The 14505-nt window shown below is 37.9% G+C and overlaps 3 protein-coding genes across 3 annotated transcripts in view; all 3 read left to right on the forward strand.

The window, feature by feature from the left end:
- The first annotated feature begins 2494 nt into the window (after positions 1-2494).
- Positions 2495-8081, forward strand: LOC106957837 (N-acetylmuramoyl-L-alanine amidase-like). The gene is made up of 4 exons (XM_015049354.1): positions 2495-2705; positions 3954-4814; positions 6595-6805; positions 7452-8081. Exons 1-4 carry the CDS (start codon positions 2612-2614, stop codon positions 7753-7755), a joined length of 1470 nt encoding a protein of 489 aa, XP_014904840.1. The 5' UTR covers positions 2495-2611; the 3' UTR covers positions 7756-8081.
- Positions 8082-8396: 315 nt separating this feature from the next.
- LOC106957840 (lysozyme g-like) lies at positions 8397-11508 on the forward strand. Its single transcript, XM_015049357.1, has 5 exons — positions 8397-8700; positions 8945-9022; positions 9118-9314; positions 9404-9542; positions 10738-11508. Exons 1-5 carry the CDS (start codon positions 8697-8699, stop codon positions 10869-10871), a joined length of 552 nt encoding a protein of 183 aa, XP_014904843.1. The 5' UTR covers positions 8397-8696; the 3' UTR covers positions 10872-11508.
- Positions 11509-12777: 1269 nt separating this feature from the next.
- Positions 12778-14505, forward strand: part of LOC106957839 (lysozyme g-like) — a 6114-nt gene continuing 4386 nt past the window's right edge. Inside the window, exons 1-3 of the mRNA XM_015049356.1 lie at positions 12778-13059; positions 13155-13351; positions 13444-13582. Coding sequence (XP_014904842.1) covers positions 12936-13059; positions 13155-13351; positions 13444-13582 — 460 coding nt within the window. The 5' untranslated portion in view covers positions 12778-12935. The remainder of the gene's footprint in view (positions 13060-13154; positions 13352-13443; positions 13583-14505) is intronic.

A 14505-nucleotide genomic window follows, 5' to 3' on the forward strand; every position in this document is an offset into this window, starting at 1 on the left:
GTAGCNAACGTTTTCATACTGTTTTCTAATGAGAGAGAGGTGATGAGAAACCGCTGTTAGAGGAGAAGTTAATTAAAAACCAGAGGATTTAGTGAGGAAATCACTAAATCCTCTGGTTTTTAATTAACTTCTCAGCCAGGATCAGAGCTGGAGCTGCTGTTCTTCAGTCTCTGTTTCCCAGCTCAGCTTCACCATGTCGGTATTTAGCTATAAAGATGCTACGAGTCAGAGCCAAACATGCTGAAAACGTCTTTTTATGAATGTGAAGGAAACGTATATGTATTTTCTATTAGGATAATTTCTCTTTTATTCTTGGCTTTAGCCTGTGAACCAGGACGTCTCAGAAATCATTGGAGTTCTCCAGACTGAAGCCCTGCCTGTGACCAGTGTTCCCAGTATAATAAATGTTTTATTCTTTCACTTTTTTTTTTTAAATATCTCAATCTGAAGTTTTAGTGTATTAATACAGCTTATGCAATGAAATAAGAAGAGAAGGAGGGGGGGAACCATACCGCTAGATGGGTTTGCTGGGAGGGGGTCGGGTTAGCATAACTTTAGAGGGGGGTGGAGGATTGTAGCATATCGCAAGAGGGGGGACGAGGTTGACTTTCCCTCCCCCGCTATAAGTTTCCCGTAATCTCAAATCCAAAATTTGACAGATATGCTATTTTATTTATATAATTATAAGTAATTTCCACTATCAGTATTGTGTCTACCTGAGGATTCCTCTGCTCATTATCTTTCATTAGATCCTCATCAGTGACTGTATGTTGAAGCACTGAGGAGTTACAGTGATTAGAATTTTGTATACCAGATGTTGTCCAAGGGTGCTATTTGGAGACTCCAAATGGCACACTTGGACCCTTGTACATCCTCAAAAACAAACATGTCCAAAATGACATTTCTTTTTTGTGCCATTTTGATCAATCTTGAAATTCACAAGCATAATACTTTATTCTACAGATTTATTGTATTTTCCAGTCCATACATTCCACACTTAATGTGTATTTTGCAAGAAATAAAAATGAAAAATATGCGTGAAGCAAAATTTTTAGCTACAAACTACTTTAAAGTATTAAAGTTAAATACTTTAACTTACAGTTAATGTATTTTTGACTACAAACATCTACCAGACTATCCAGTCTGAATACACCCTAAAAGAAAATATTCTAGAAGTCTTCACCTGCAGAAAGAGAAGTGAGAAACCACAGAGATTTTCACAGACGGAAATGAGTTTGTATCTATATCTAACAGCAACAGCACAAAAACTAAAGTAAAACTTTAAAAATATGCCCTATAAAAAAAGTACATTACAAATGTAGTTTCATTTGGCCTTATCTACTCAAATTATTTTAAGGTGGGAGGACAAGCAGCATGAGAAAAGTCAAAGTATTTACTCAGAATGTATCCAATTTACTTGAATATGTACATTACGAAAAATGAAGTATCATTCAGTTATCCTTCTGAATCACAACTCTTACAGCATTTTATTTTATTTCATTTTCACACAGATCATTTGGAAGATTGAATTCTAAAACATGTTACAAACAGACTTAAACTTTTTTGGTTTCACATTTTCATTTTGTGCTTACAGAACTTGGCAAATAATGTCAGAAAATTAACTGAACATTAATGATACAATGTTTGTTTCTAATTCCAGATTTCTATTCTGTACTAGATTAAAGGCCTACTTCCCCTTTCCAGGAACTCTGGATTATATTTGATCCGGTTTAAAGTGTCAAATAAATAGATGGGTGGAGTTCAGATTGGATCCTTAACCTGTTCTTCCTCAAACCTGATTTGATTTAATTTGGTTCGGTTATGAGAGATCAATTTACCTGACATGCATGTTTCTGAACTGTGGAAGGACGTGAGAATAAATCCACAAAATCACAGAGAGAGCACACAAATGCCACACAGAAAGGGAAAATCTAAGTTTTGACCACCATATTATGAAAAAGTCCACTTATTTCATTGTGTTTATCACTAATAATTACACACAGATGGATATTTAAAAGCCTTTAAATGGGAAAAAGAACGAGCCGCTTGGCAGGATTTCTAAAAAAAAAAAAAAAAAAAAAAAAAAATCTTCCTGCAAGCTAACTTTTCTAAACTTGTTTTTTTCCCCCACAAATCTACATTCAGCTAACTGGCCATGAGCAGTGACTCAGATGTTTAGTCATTCTCAGCAGCTAGATGGCAAACATTAACTCTACATGTACTTTATTTTTTACATCATTCAAGCAATCACACAGAAGAAGCCATGGATGGATCTGCTTGTAAGGACAATGACATTACGGGAAAGTCGGATCTTTTTTTAAAAAAAAACAAAAAAACAACAAACCTTCATGATGACTGTTTTTATTAACCAGGAGAAGCAGACTTTGCTGCTTGACTGTAGGCTAAACCAATATTTGTACCCATGAGTGGGCAAATAGTCCTATTGGGACAGAACATTGCAGTCACGCATGCACACCCACACACAAAAAGAAACGTACACAAAACCCTCAGAAGCCCCTCCAGACTCTTACTGGGGAGGAGATTTTTTTATGACAGCTGACAAGAGATCACATCTTAGACATATCTTATTTAATTAAAAACTGGACATTAAATGCTAACAACCAGGAAATGCAACATGATTTTTTTTCGATTTACATTTTTGGTTCTTGCTTTAAACTTCTTAACCGTCTACAACAGGCCAGCAGGTAAGCTCATTAAGTTCAAAGGCAATTAACCTTTATGATTGAATATTGCCTTTCTAGGACATTTATCCAGTTAATTTTTACAGAACTAAGTGTATTAATATCATCCTAGAAGAAAACGGCATCTAATCTGAAGATGTTAATATGGATGAAGATACTTTTCATAAAAATGTGACAATATTCATTATTTAATTTAAAGACAGACACGAGAAACGTTTCCAAGAAAATTCACATTTTAAAATTTTGCTGGGATAAAATACAAATGTATTTGGTGCATTTTTGTAATTGCAAGCAAAAATATTTGTTTTGGATGCATTATAAAAACACATGACAAAATTAAACATGATTTTTAAAACATTTTTTAGGATTACTTTCTTTTTTTGTCCTGTTTGTTGAAACTCCAAAACCTTACGGGATCTGCATGGTTTGGCTGAAATCAATTTCTCCTGCATCTCCTCTGTCATGTCATTAAAAGGATTAATGTCTTCACAGAAAAAAATATTTGCTTTATTTTTAAATGGGACCTATTGTTCAAAATTCACATGTTGCACATTTTTATATTTCCATTTGGGTCTCAAGTGCTTCTAAAATCAGCCAAAGGTCTTATAAGAAAAACCCAGATATTTTTGGGATGGTTTTTGGTTCTTGTTTTGAACTTCTTAATTGTCTAAAGCAGGAATTTATTTTTTGGCAATAAGTTCATACACCGTTACCTAGGAAACCCAACCCAGCCCTTCACCTTAGCAACCCAACCGGATCTCCAGCACATTTGGTCAGCTGGTTTTACCTCTTGCATATGCTGTACAATGTCTGCTGGTGTTTTATAGTTGACAAAACACTTGCAGGAGGCTCCACTTCTGATTTTCAAAGATGTGTGGTTGTATAACTGCACATCTGTTTGCTGCTATTTTCAGAAGCAAGTGTAAACATAGAGTTGGGGGGCGTGGCCAGAAGCAGATTAACTGGATTTAAAGTGACAAAATGTCCTAAAATAGCTCAAAATAGGCAGAACTCACCAGACTAAAATCTTATTGTCTAAGAATGAGTTTGTGCCAAAAAATTTGGATTTGTCTATAGACCTATCCTAACCTGTTCAGGGCAGTTTTTCATTGAGTCCAACATTCATTTCAGTTTAAGGCTCATAATTAAGATCCAATCTCAAATCCCACAAGTGAACGTCCATAAAGTGAGTGGGTTTCTGGATCAATGACTTTACAGATCTATAATAAATATCCGCCATATTTCTTTCAGGTGTCCACTTGCGTAACATGGAGAGCTTCATCCAAGCTGTGCAGCAGGTTGAAGACTCCAACCCTGGCCTGTCGCCCCTGGCTCTGGCTAGGGCTTTGCGGAGGACGGCTGGCCATGACGATCTGATGACCGTCCATTTCTTAGGCGCGTCGCACAATCTCAGTGACACAGAGGGTTTGGAGGGATCGATCCTAAATGCAACATCCTTCAGCTTTTTTGATAAGGCCATCCACCACATTGTGACTGACCACGGTGAGGAGCGCGGAGTGGTCCTCGCTCCGGACGGCACCACGGTTGCTCTTGCACCCCTACTATTAGGGATTGAATCAGGACTGAAAGCCAAGATGGAGGGAACAGAAGCTGTTGGTATCTTTCCTCTGTCCCTCGGTCGGACGTTGGGCCTGTCGTTGCTAAGCCTCCAGGACATCCCACCGTCCATGCGTCTGGGTCCCAACGGGTGCTGGGACAATGTGGAGCAGCCAAAGGTGTTTAAGTTATCTCGGCCTGCCACTCTAGCCACAGATGCTGTTATAAACGGTGGCATGGATGGAGTTATACTGGGCAATCACCTCAGCAAGTTACCAGCGACTGAGCAGCCTCAGGCCCTCAGTGAGATCTTAAGAGGATACTATAATTTCACTCTGACTGAGAAACAAGGCATTGATGCTGTGACAAGCTACATCAGCCCAAAGAGGAGGCAACTTTCAAGGCAACTTCTGGAGTCACTTGATCTTCACGCTGAAGTGATGACGACACTAACATTGGTCTGGAAGCTGGAGAAGACAGAATGGATTGCTCTGGACTCTGGTCTGGGAAACGCGGTGCAGGATGGATTAAAAACATTTATGCACAGATACCTGGGTGAGTAATGTTATCATGTCAGATGTATTTAGGCATAAAATAAGGCTGCAAGTAAAAACTGTTTTGGAAAGGTAAGGCTTCAAACTCCGCTTTTACTTGTGCTTACTAGACAAACTGTACTTTTGTTTACTTTAGATTTTGACGTCAGCTGGTGACACTGTGATATATTTAGTAAAGAGGCTAAAGTGCAACTTACAAAAAGGTTTACATTTCCTTGAACTTTTTAAAACATTTGTAGCAAGTTTCTTATGCTACAAACAACCTTCAATGTATTTTTATTGGGATTTTATGTGGTAGATCAACACAACAAAGTGCATGGATTTCAATTAAGTCTGAACACACCACAGAGAACTATTGTAGTGGCAGCATCATGCTGTAGGGATCCTTGTCTTTTGCAGAGGCAAAGAAGCGGGTCAGAGTATGAAGAAATTATGAATTAGCTAAATACTCAGCAATACCACCTAGCATAGCATAGCATAGCATAGCATAGCATAGCATAGCATAGCTTAGCACAGGGGTCACCAACTCCAGTCCTCAAGGGCTACCATCCTGCAACTTTTAGATTAACCTCTGCTCCAAAATGTCTGAGTTCCCTCACCAGCATTCATTCCTCTCTGCAATAGGCTGGAAACGAGCAGTTTATTTGATCCAGGTGTGTTTGAGCAGAGACGCATCTAAAAGTTACAGGATGGTAGGACTGGAGGACTGGAGTTGGTGACCCCTGTCTTAGCATATCAAACTATAGCAAATCATAGCATAGCACACCAAGTATAGCATAGGACACCATAGCATAGCAAAGATTAAATTAGCATATCAAACCATACCACACAGCATAGCATAGCAAACTGTAGCATAGCAAGAACAACTTTAACATTTGAAGAATGTTGATTAATGTGCTGCCAAAAAATGTAGGATTAAAAGAAGGCAGAGTGTTGGTTCAAATCCTCAAGATGAAAAGTTATAAATTTACCAAAGAAATAAAACAATTATAAACAAAGTCTCATTTTGTTTTGAAGAGCAGAAATGTATTTTTAAGTGAGATTTAGAAATAACAACCGATGATGCCTGTCTGATGTGCTTCGGTAAATCGTTTGACAGATTTGCCACGGTTTCCTGAGAAGCTGTGTCACCTCTGATTGTTGTTTAAGTCTTTATACATGCATGTTATTGTTAGACAAAAAAATAGCAAAAACCCTCAAAAAGAAAAGAAGAATAGGGAAGAAATATTGGTCTGGCCAAGAACACCAGCAAAAATATACACTGCTCAAAAAAATAAAGGGAACACTCAAATAACACATCCTAGATCTGAATGAATGAAATATTCTCATTGAATACTTTGTTCTGTACAAAGTTGAATGTGCTGACAACAAAATCACACAAAAATCATCAATGGAAATCAAATCTATTAACCAATGGAGGCCTGGATTTGGAGCCACACACAAAATTAAAGTGAAATGTTCCCTTTATTTTTTTGAGCAATATATTTGCAGGCCACACTTTCTAGATTTCATTTGAGAAATGTTGTAAAAAATATTTAGTTTTCCTTTTGTTTTACAATAAAATATTCTGTTCTACAACATGTAATGCCAGAAAAATGCAGTTTTTATTTTGTTGAAAGGACAAGAATACTTTGGCAATACAATGAACTGACATATATATATATATATATATATATATATATATATATATATATATATATATATATATATATATATATATATATATATAAATGATAGTGTTCTGAGATAGGAACTAATTAACTGTGTCCTCCTGAATGCAGATTGCCCTCAGATCATCCCTCGCTGCCAGTGGGGGGCGAAAGCTTCACGGGATACACCGATTCCACTCTCACTTCCACTCAGGTTTCTATATGTTCACCATACATACGAGCCTTCACGGCCTTGTTTGTCCTTCTCAAGCTGCTCCCGTAACATGAGGTCCATGCAGCGTTTTCACCAAGAAGATCGTGGCTGGAATGACATTGGATATAGGTAATCAGGTTCTGAAAGTTTCGCTTTGTTGCAGAATATGAAGATTGAAACCTATACTATTGAATTACAAATATGATCATATGTTGTTTTTTCTTTGACAAAGTTTGTTGTGAGGGTTCACAAAGTTGAATAGTTCTGATAGTCATGAGGCTGTTTTATTTTTTCAAATTGCATGAATTAATGAATTTTATTAAACATCACAATGAATTCAGCTCAGAAACATTTAGTGTGAACAGGACATTATCGTCAAGCTTTAAAATGAACATTTTCCTTAAAACACCAGAGTCGGATCAGTGTGACGCACTTCCATCTCAGGATACAGACACAAGCCGCTAAGCATTCTGGGAAATAGTTCCCACTTCTGTCTTTTTCTTCCTTCAGTTTTTTAAGTGCTAACCTAAAAACTCTATTCTATTCTAATAAAAAGTTAACAACTTACTACTGTAAGTTTATCTTTCTCAAACTCACATTTAGGTTCAAAATATAAAACTGTCTAAATTTATTTGACTTAAAGAGTAGAAGACAGTCGACACAACTACTAAATGCAGCTCAGATGTTTTACAGTGTATGGGAACCAGCTGCTAAAACGTTTCATAAGTCATGTTATGATTTCTGATATATTAAATTATCTATTATCTACTATAAGCTTCGTGGTTGGATCTGACGGTTACATCTATGAAGGACGGGGTTGGAGCCACGTGGGCAGACACACCAGGGGACACAACGCCTTGGGCTATGGCGTGTCAATCATCGGAAACTACACGGCCACACTGCCGTCTCGCCACGCCATGGACCTGCTGCGTAACCACCTGGCGCTCTGCGCTGTGAATGGAGGAGGACTGACAGGAAACTACACCATCCAAGGCCACAGGCAGGTGGTGAACTACACCGCCTGTCCTGGAGATGCCTTGTTTTCAGAAATACGAAGTTGGGAACATTTTAGAGAATGACACAAATGGCAGCCATTGCTGATCACAAGATTCCTAAATCTAATTTGATTGCGGATGTAGTTTGATTAATGTGAATTGGTTTATTTATCCAATGAAGGAGCATTAATTAAGACCCATGTGGTTTATATCAGATTTTAAGCAGAAGTACTAAGAAATTATTATGCTTTTCTTTCTTAACAAGTAATGGAGCAGAGATGGCAAAACGTTCCCTATGTGATTTTAAAGCAATGTCACTTACAGAAGAATTAAAGAAAGTTTTTGAGATCTGGTTCACTTTCTATCTAACCAACAAAATTCATCACAATAAAACTGATTCCCTGTTTTAAGTTGTATCCCTACTTACTGCATCTATTAAAAATAAAAACAACAACTTGAAACTCTTCATCGTAGGTACACCTCAGTGGATTCTTGCCTCCTCTTCTTGTAAATGTGCCCTAAGACACGACATTTACAGTAACTCTGTAACTGCCCTGGTTTTCTTGTGAGGGATTACATACGTTCCTTCATGTATTCATTATTAAAATCTCTACATTTCCAAGCTCCATTCAACACCATAATAATCCTCACCAGAGAACAGAAAGCATCCCAGATGACTGAAAAACACTGAATGTTTGTATTTTAAGACTTTATTTTCATCACAACATTCATCTACATGTTCTGCCTCCATACACCAAATGATGTGCTGCAAATGAGCGAGCATTATCACTCGTGGCGACAAATGCTACTGTGGTAAAAGTCTGGTTTCCTGTATTCAAAATGCATTCAAACACTCTAACGGACAGAATGGGACGTTTCATGCACAATTTCCTGTGTGTGATAGCACAGACGACAGTAAAAAAGGTATAAAATATTGTCTTGCACCCAGTGCGTTTGCACCCCAGAACAGGGAACAGATCTTCCACTTCAGCTCCGAGTGAGCATCGGCAAGAGAAACTGCAACAATGAGTGAGTATTTTATTGTTTATATGATGTATATTGTCTGACCAAATGCTGCTGTAACATTTCAAAGAAACAGAAGTCTTCATTTTTTTCTCCTTAGATATAAAATATTTTATTAGTTACGTAAAAAATAAACATTATTTCAGACAGAGCTTGCACAAAATGTGGTTTAAGATAGCATTTGATGTACGATTTAACATTTAAATTTGTCTCCTTCATGCTCTTTATGTAAATGCTGATATTTCTACAGGTTATGGAGACATCACTAGAGTTTCTGCCTCAGGTGCTTCTGAGAAGACTTCTCAGCAGGATAGACTGGGTTACTCTGGTAGATACTGAAGATAAACAGCTGACTGAACTGAAAATGTTAATCTGCTGGGCTGAAAAACAACAAACTCATGTGGCTGTAATTTCTCCAAACAGGTGTGGAGGCATCAGAAAAAATGGCCCAAATGGATTCTGGAAGAATGAATAAGTACAAATCAAAAATCAACAGTGTGGGAAGTCAGTGCGGTATTGATCCGGCCCTTATTGCTGCCATCATCTCCAGAGAGTCCAGAGCTGGAAATGCCCTAGATGACGGATGGGGGGATCACGGTAACGCCTGGGGACTCATGCAGGTCGACAAATTTAGTTCCAACATGCTAAATTTTACCAAATGCTTCACAAAGAGAGATTTACCTCTTTTTTTATTTCCATAAACATGCAGGTGGATATTAGATATCACCAAAAGGAAGGAGACTGGGACAGTGAGGAGCATCTCCGCCAAGCTACAGGGATCCTTGTTCATTTCATTAAAAGGATTCAGAACAAGTTCCCAAACTGGAGCAGAGAGCAGCAGCTGAAAGGTTTGTTTAATCTTCAGCATTTTGTCTGAGATTTCGTCCAACTGTCTTTGTGACCTGTGAGAAGAGACTGAAGATTGCTCTTCATGTTTGGCGAGTCTCTTTGTGTGCCAGATGTCTTCAAGTATTCAGACGTGAAGAATGTCATTTAAGGTTTATAGTTTCGCTGAGGTGCAAATCATTTGTTGTGGTTATATTGAACGTGGTTGCTGCTGCAGATCAGATCTAGTTTTAATCCTCCTGCGGTTTTAGCAAGATGCTCAGAAGGAGCTCAGAAAATGTCACAGTCCAACAGCGGGGAAGCGGAAAGAGAGAGTTCTGGGTTTACCCTCAGACCGTCAGTTCCCAAAACCACACACGAATATGGAAAAGCTAACGTGGGATTAGTACGACCTCACCAGACAGGGCACAGAGTAAAAAACTTAAGAGGCCCAAATGACCCCAATGCTTAAAACTGCTGGAGGGATAATAAACAATTAATAGCAGAGGAATCAACAGAGTTCATTCCTTGCAGAGAATTTAGAGGTGATTGTGTTTCCTGTCTCCACCCAGTTGCTTTGTGGGGAAAGTCAGACAATTGGTGTGTGCATGAATGCCTTCTACACACCATGCTTGTGTGTGTGTGTGTGTGTGTGTGTGTGTGTGTGCGTGCGTGTGTGTGTGTGTGTGCACTTCTGTCAAGAAAAGCAGCTTCTAAGGACATAAATAATAGGTAAAAACCAGATGTTTATGCAGCATGCAGTGGTCGCAAACAGATTAGGGAGAAGGTGGAAGCAGTGCGTCATTATTTTCAACTGTGTTTGTTTTCTTTATGTTTGGACTCATGGAGACAAACTGTGCTTAATTAACTGCTTAAAGTTGTTTATATGTAAAAGGTTAAGGAGAAGCTTGTTATGTGTCCACATAGCACAAATTTGTTGTAAAAAGTCCTAATGACTTCTATGTCTAGTTTTAGGAAGCAGTTTAATGAGGAAAGAATATTGCAACCAAATATTTCTAAAGTAGCACCAAAAAATTCCCCAAAAATGAATAATGAAATCCTGGAGGAAATGCATAATCTACATATAAAAGGTCAGTGGTTTAAAATTGACTAGAGGTAACCTAAAGAAGAGAAAACTCTAGAGCGAAATACTGTTATTTGAAAAGAGCTACAGACGTTGTATTTTTTGATTATTATGGCTTATTTTTTTCTCTGCAGGAGGGATAGCGGCCTACAACATGGGGGACGGAAATGTCCATTCATATGAAAATTTGGATGCCATCACAACTGGCAAAGATTACTCCAATGATGTTGTTGCCAGAGCCAAATGGTACAAAAGATATGGTTATTAAATTCAGCACCTGATAAATCAGTGTTTGTCCTGCTATAAAGAAAAGATACTTCCATGCAAACTCAAAATTTTAACATGTTTATTCATGCAACAGTTTTTGATTATTATAATACAGAAGCATATTGCTGTCACAGAGGAACATAGGTTTTTGAGCACTGTCACTTAATAACATGGTAACTATATAATACAAATGTTTTATTGTAAAATGTGATAATTTCATGTGATAGTGGTGGTAATATGCCTTCAGGTTGCATTTACAACAAAGCTGCTTAATGACGACCGAAACCAAATCTAGAAGTTTGAAATGGACTTTTTCTGCCTTATTTTGTTTAAAATCCTCCTCAGTGAGAATCTGATACATTTTCATCCACAGTGCGCAGCAGCATCAGCATCTCTCCATGTCTTAGACCAAACAGGAAGAGAAACTTAACCATTCTCTACTAGCCTTCATTATGTATGGACTAAAGCACACGTGTCCAACTCAAGGCCCGGGGGCTAAATCTGGCTCACCAGGAAGCTTGTTGTGGCCCAGAGGGATGTGTAAATAGATCCTTGAAAATAATCATTGTATGCCTAAATAATATTTTATAAATTAAATGAAAGCAGTTTTTCAACGGAAGAGTATTAGGGCCACGGGAAAAAAAAATTCTGAATTTTTTCTCTGAATTTACCAGAATTGTTCTGATTTTAATCTTATAAGATTAAAAAGTTAAAATTCTAGGGTAAAAAAAAATAATTGAGGAATAAAAGGTCAGAATTCTGAGAAAAAGTGTATTTTTTGGACAAAATTCTGAAGAAAAAGACAGAATTCTGAAAAAATATATGAGAAATGAGAATTAAAAAGTCAAAGTTCTGAGCAAAAAGTAAAAATTATGGGGAAAAAGACAGACTCGAGAAAAAAAGTCAAAATTCTCAGAATTCTGACTTTTTACCTCAGAAGATTAAAACCAGAATTCGTTCATTTTCCCTCTGGCCACAGTTGTTTTATGTGGTTTTCATATGAACTCCACCAAATTAGATCAATGTAATGATGTTTGGTATTACTTAACTTTAAGAAGTACTCGTCGAATGCAGAGGCTGCTGTTTAGTTATATTTTAGAGGTTTATTAATGAATTTTATCAATGCATTTTACCACAACCAGCCCTTTGGGGACATTCATAATCCTGATATGGCCCAAAGGAAAAATGAGTTTGACATCTCTGGACTAAAGGCATACTACCGCCACTTTCTGGATAAAATTATGATGTAATCATCATGTTTGTGCAATTTAATTAGCACATCATATGATAAAAGTATCAGTATGTTTATGAAAGGTAATTTTTATGTTTGAACAATATGTAATGGTGTTTAAAAGCTTATTTCCCTCCATGATAATAATACGCTTCTGTACTACACCGTCTGGTCTGACAGGTTTTTACTTGTCTGAGTCAATCTGTAGCCTAAGGAGAAATTAATGTTCTGTGCAGTGTGTCCTGCATTTATCAAAAAGGGCAGAATAAGTTTGTGTAAAATGGAGAAAAATGAAATAAATGTAATAAAAGACAACATTTGGTCGGTGTCGTTACTTTTAAAGCATCAGATCAGTGGACCACAAACGGTCAGGCCGTCCTACTCATCACACTTTATAGCTCAATAAATAAATGACTCTCTGACACAAAATAATGAAGCTAGCGATATTTTTTTTAAAAAATGACAACGTTGAAGGAAATAGGTTAATCTCGTCTAATTGGCCGTGGCTCTTGGGAATTTTTTTCCTTTGGGTGCGTCTCCTTCCTCTGCAAACAGTTGGCACAGAGTGTGAAAGCACAGAACAGGGAACAGATCTTCCACTTCTGCTTAGAATCAGCAAGAGAAACTGCAACGATGAGTGAGTATTTTATTGTTTACATGACGTATCGTACAAACGCTGACATCAAATGCTGATGTCAGACTTAAAAGTAAGAGAATTTTTTATTTTTTCGTCCTTAAACCTAAAATATTTTACTAAGCAGGCAAAAACCAAGTATTATTTCAGCCAGTCCAGCTGGACATGTGGTGAAAAAAAAGCATTTGATATTATGTAAAATGTGTCTATTTCATGCACTTTATATAAATGCCGATATGTTTACAGGTTATGGAGACATCACTAGAGTTTCTGCCTCAGGTGCTTCTGAGAAGACTTCTCAGCAGGATAGACTGGGTTACTCTGGTAGATACTGAAGATAAACAGCTGACTGAACTGAAAATGTTAATCTGCTGGGCTGAAAAACGACAAACTCATGTGGCTGTAATTTCTCCAAACAGGTGTGGAGGCATCAGAAAAAATGGCCCAAATGGATTCTGGAAGAATGAATAAGTACAAATCAAAAATCAACAGTTTGGGAAGTCAGTGCGGTATTGATCCGGCCCTTATTGCTGCCATCATCTCCAGAGAGTCCAGAGCTGGAAACGTCCTGCGTAACGGATGGGGGGATCACGGTAACGGCTGGGGACTCATGCAGGTCGACAAATTTAGATCTAACATGCTAAATAAATCTTACCAAATGCTTCACAAAGAGAGATTTACCGCTTTTTTATTTCCATAAACATGCAGGTGGATATTAGATATCACCAAAAGGAAGGAGACTGGGACAGTGAGGAGCATCTCCGCCAAGCTACAGGGATCCTTGTTCATTTCATTAAAAGGATTCAGAACAAGTTCCCGAACTGGAGCAGAGAGCAGCAGCTGAAAGGTTTGTTTCTCACAGTAGCCTCTTGGAGAAAATACTCCTGAGCATTTCTCTGAAACGTCTTCCAGCTGCCTAACTGGGGCGGTTGGGGCGAGTCTCTGAACGGGCGTGGCCACGGCGGTTGCCTAATGGGCGGGGCCGAGTGGCGTCACCGTCTACTCTTGAAATCTTATTGATCACCATGTCTGGCCACACCCGCCGGAGCGGTCGACCATTTTGGCAGAAATACTTGCTGATTCAGTTTTTAAAAAAAAGTTAAAACAAATGGGACATTACATGTTACTTAACATTTACATGCAATTATAACCAAGTGACTAATTTTCATCTGTAGTCTACTTGGCAGGTTAATGTATATTATGTAAAAAAAAAATAGAAGAGAAAAAGCAACCTCAGATTATGGTACAAAACAAACTTCACAAAGGAGAAAATTAAACAGTAATTTGCAATTTATAATGGTTCAATCATTTTCACTTTAAGTTGGTGCAGTTAAGTTATGCTAAACTAAACATGCTAATTGTGTAACTAGAAAAACATGTCTTAAGCCACTGTAACAAACATAGTTTTTGCATGTTCAATATTTTTGCGTGGGTAAATAAACAGTTTATTCAAGTTTTGGCACTGCTTTTTGTAATCTAAATCTTTAGTGCCTTTAGATTAGCGGTTCTCAACGTGGGCGGTACCGTTGAGGACGACAGGGGGCGCTGGCAGACACTTTTACAAAAGGGGGGCGCTGGGATTCCTTTGCGGGGCGTTTGGTCGAAGAAGGTAAACATACACCTTATATGCACAACAGTTTAGACTTTGAGCAACTTGGTAAAACTGTATTGTGCAACACTAGATCATGCTTGGTTGCAACGGTATCGATGGCAGCTCTTCTTCTATTCAGTGTTTGTAGCTTGTAGCTCCGCTCTCCTGCTACTGGTACC

This window comes from Poecilia latipinna, unplaced genomic scaffold, assembly GCF_001443285.1.
Source record: "Poecilia latipinna isolate Pla-1442-1.1 unplaced genomic scaffold, P_latipinna-1.0 Scaffold942, whole genome shotgun sequence".
Taxonomy (NCBI): Eukaryota; Metazoa; Chordata; class Actinopteri; order Cyprinodontiformes; family Poeciliidae; genus Poecilia; species Poecilia latipinna.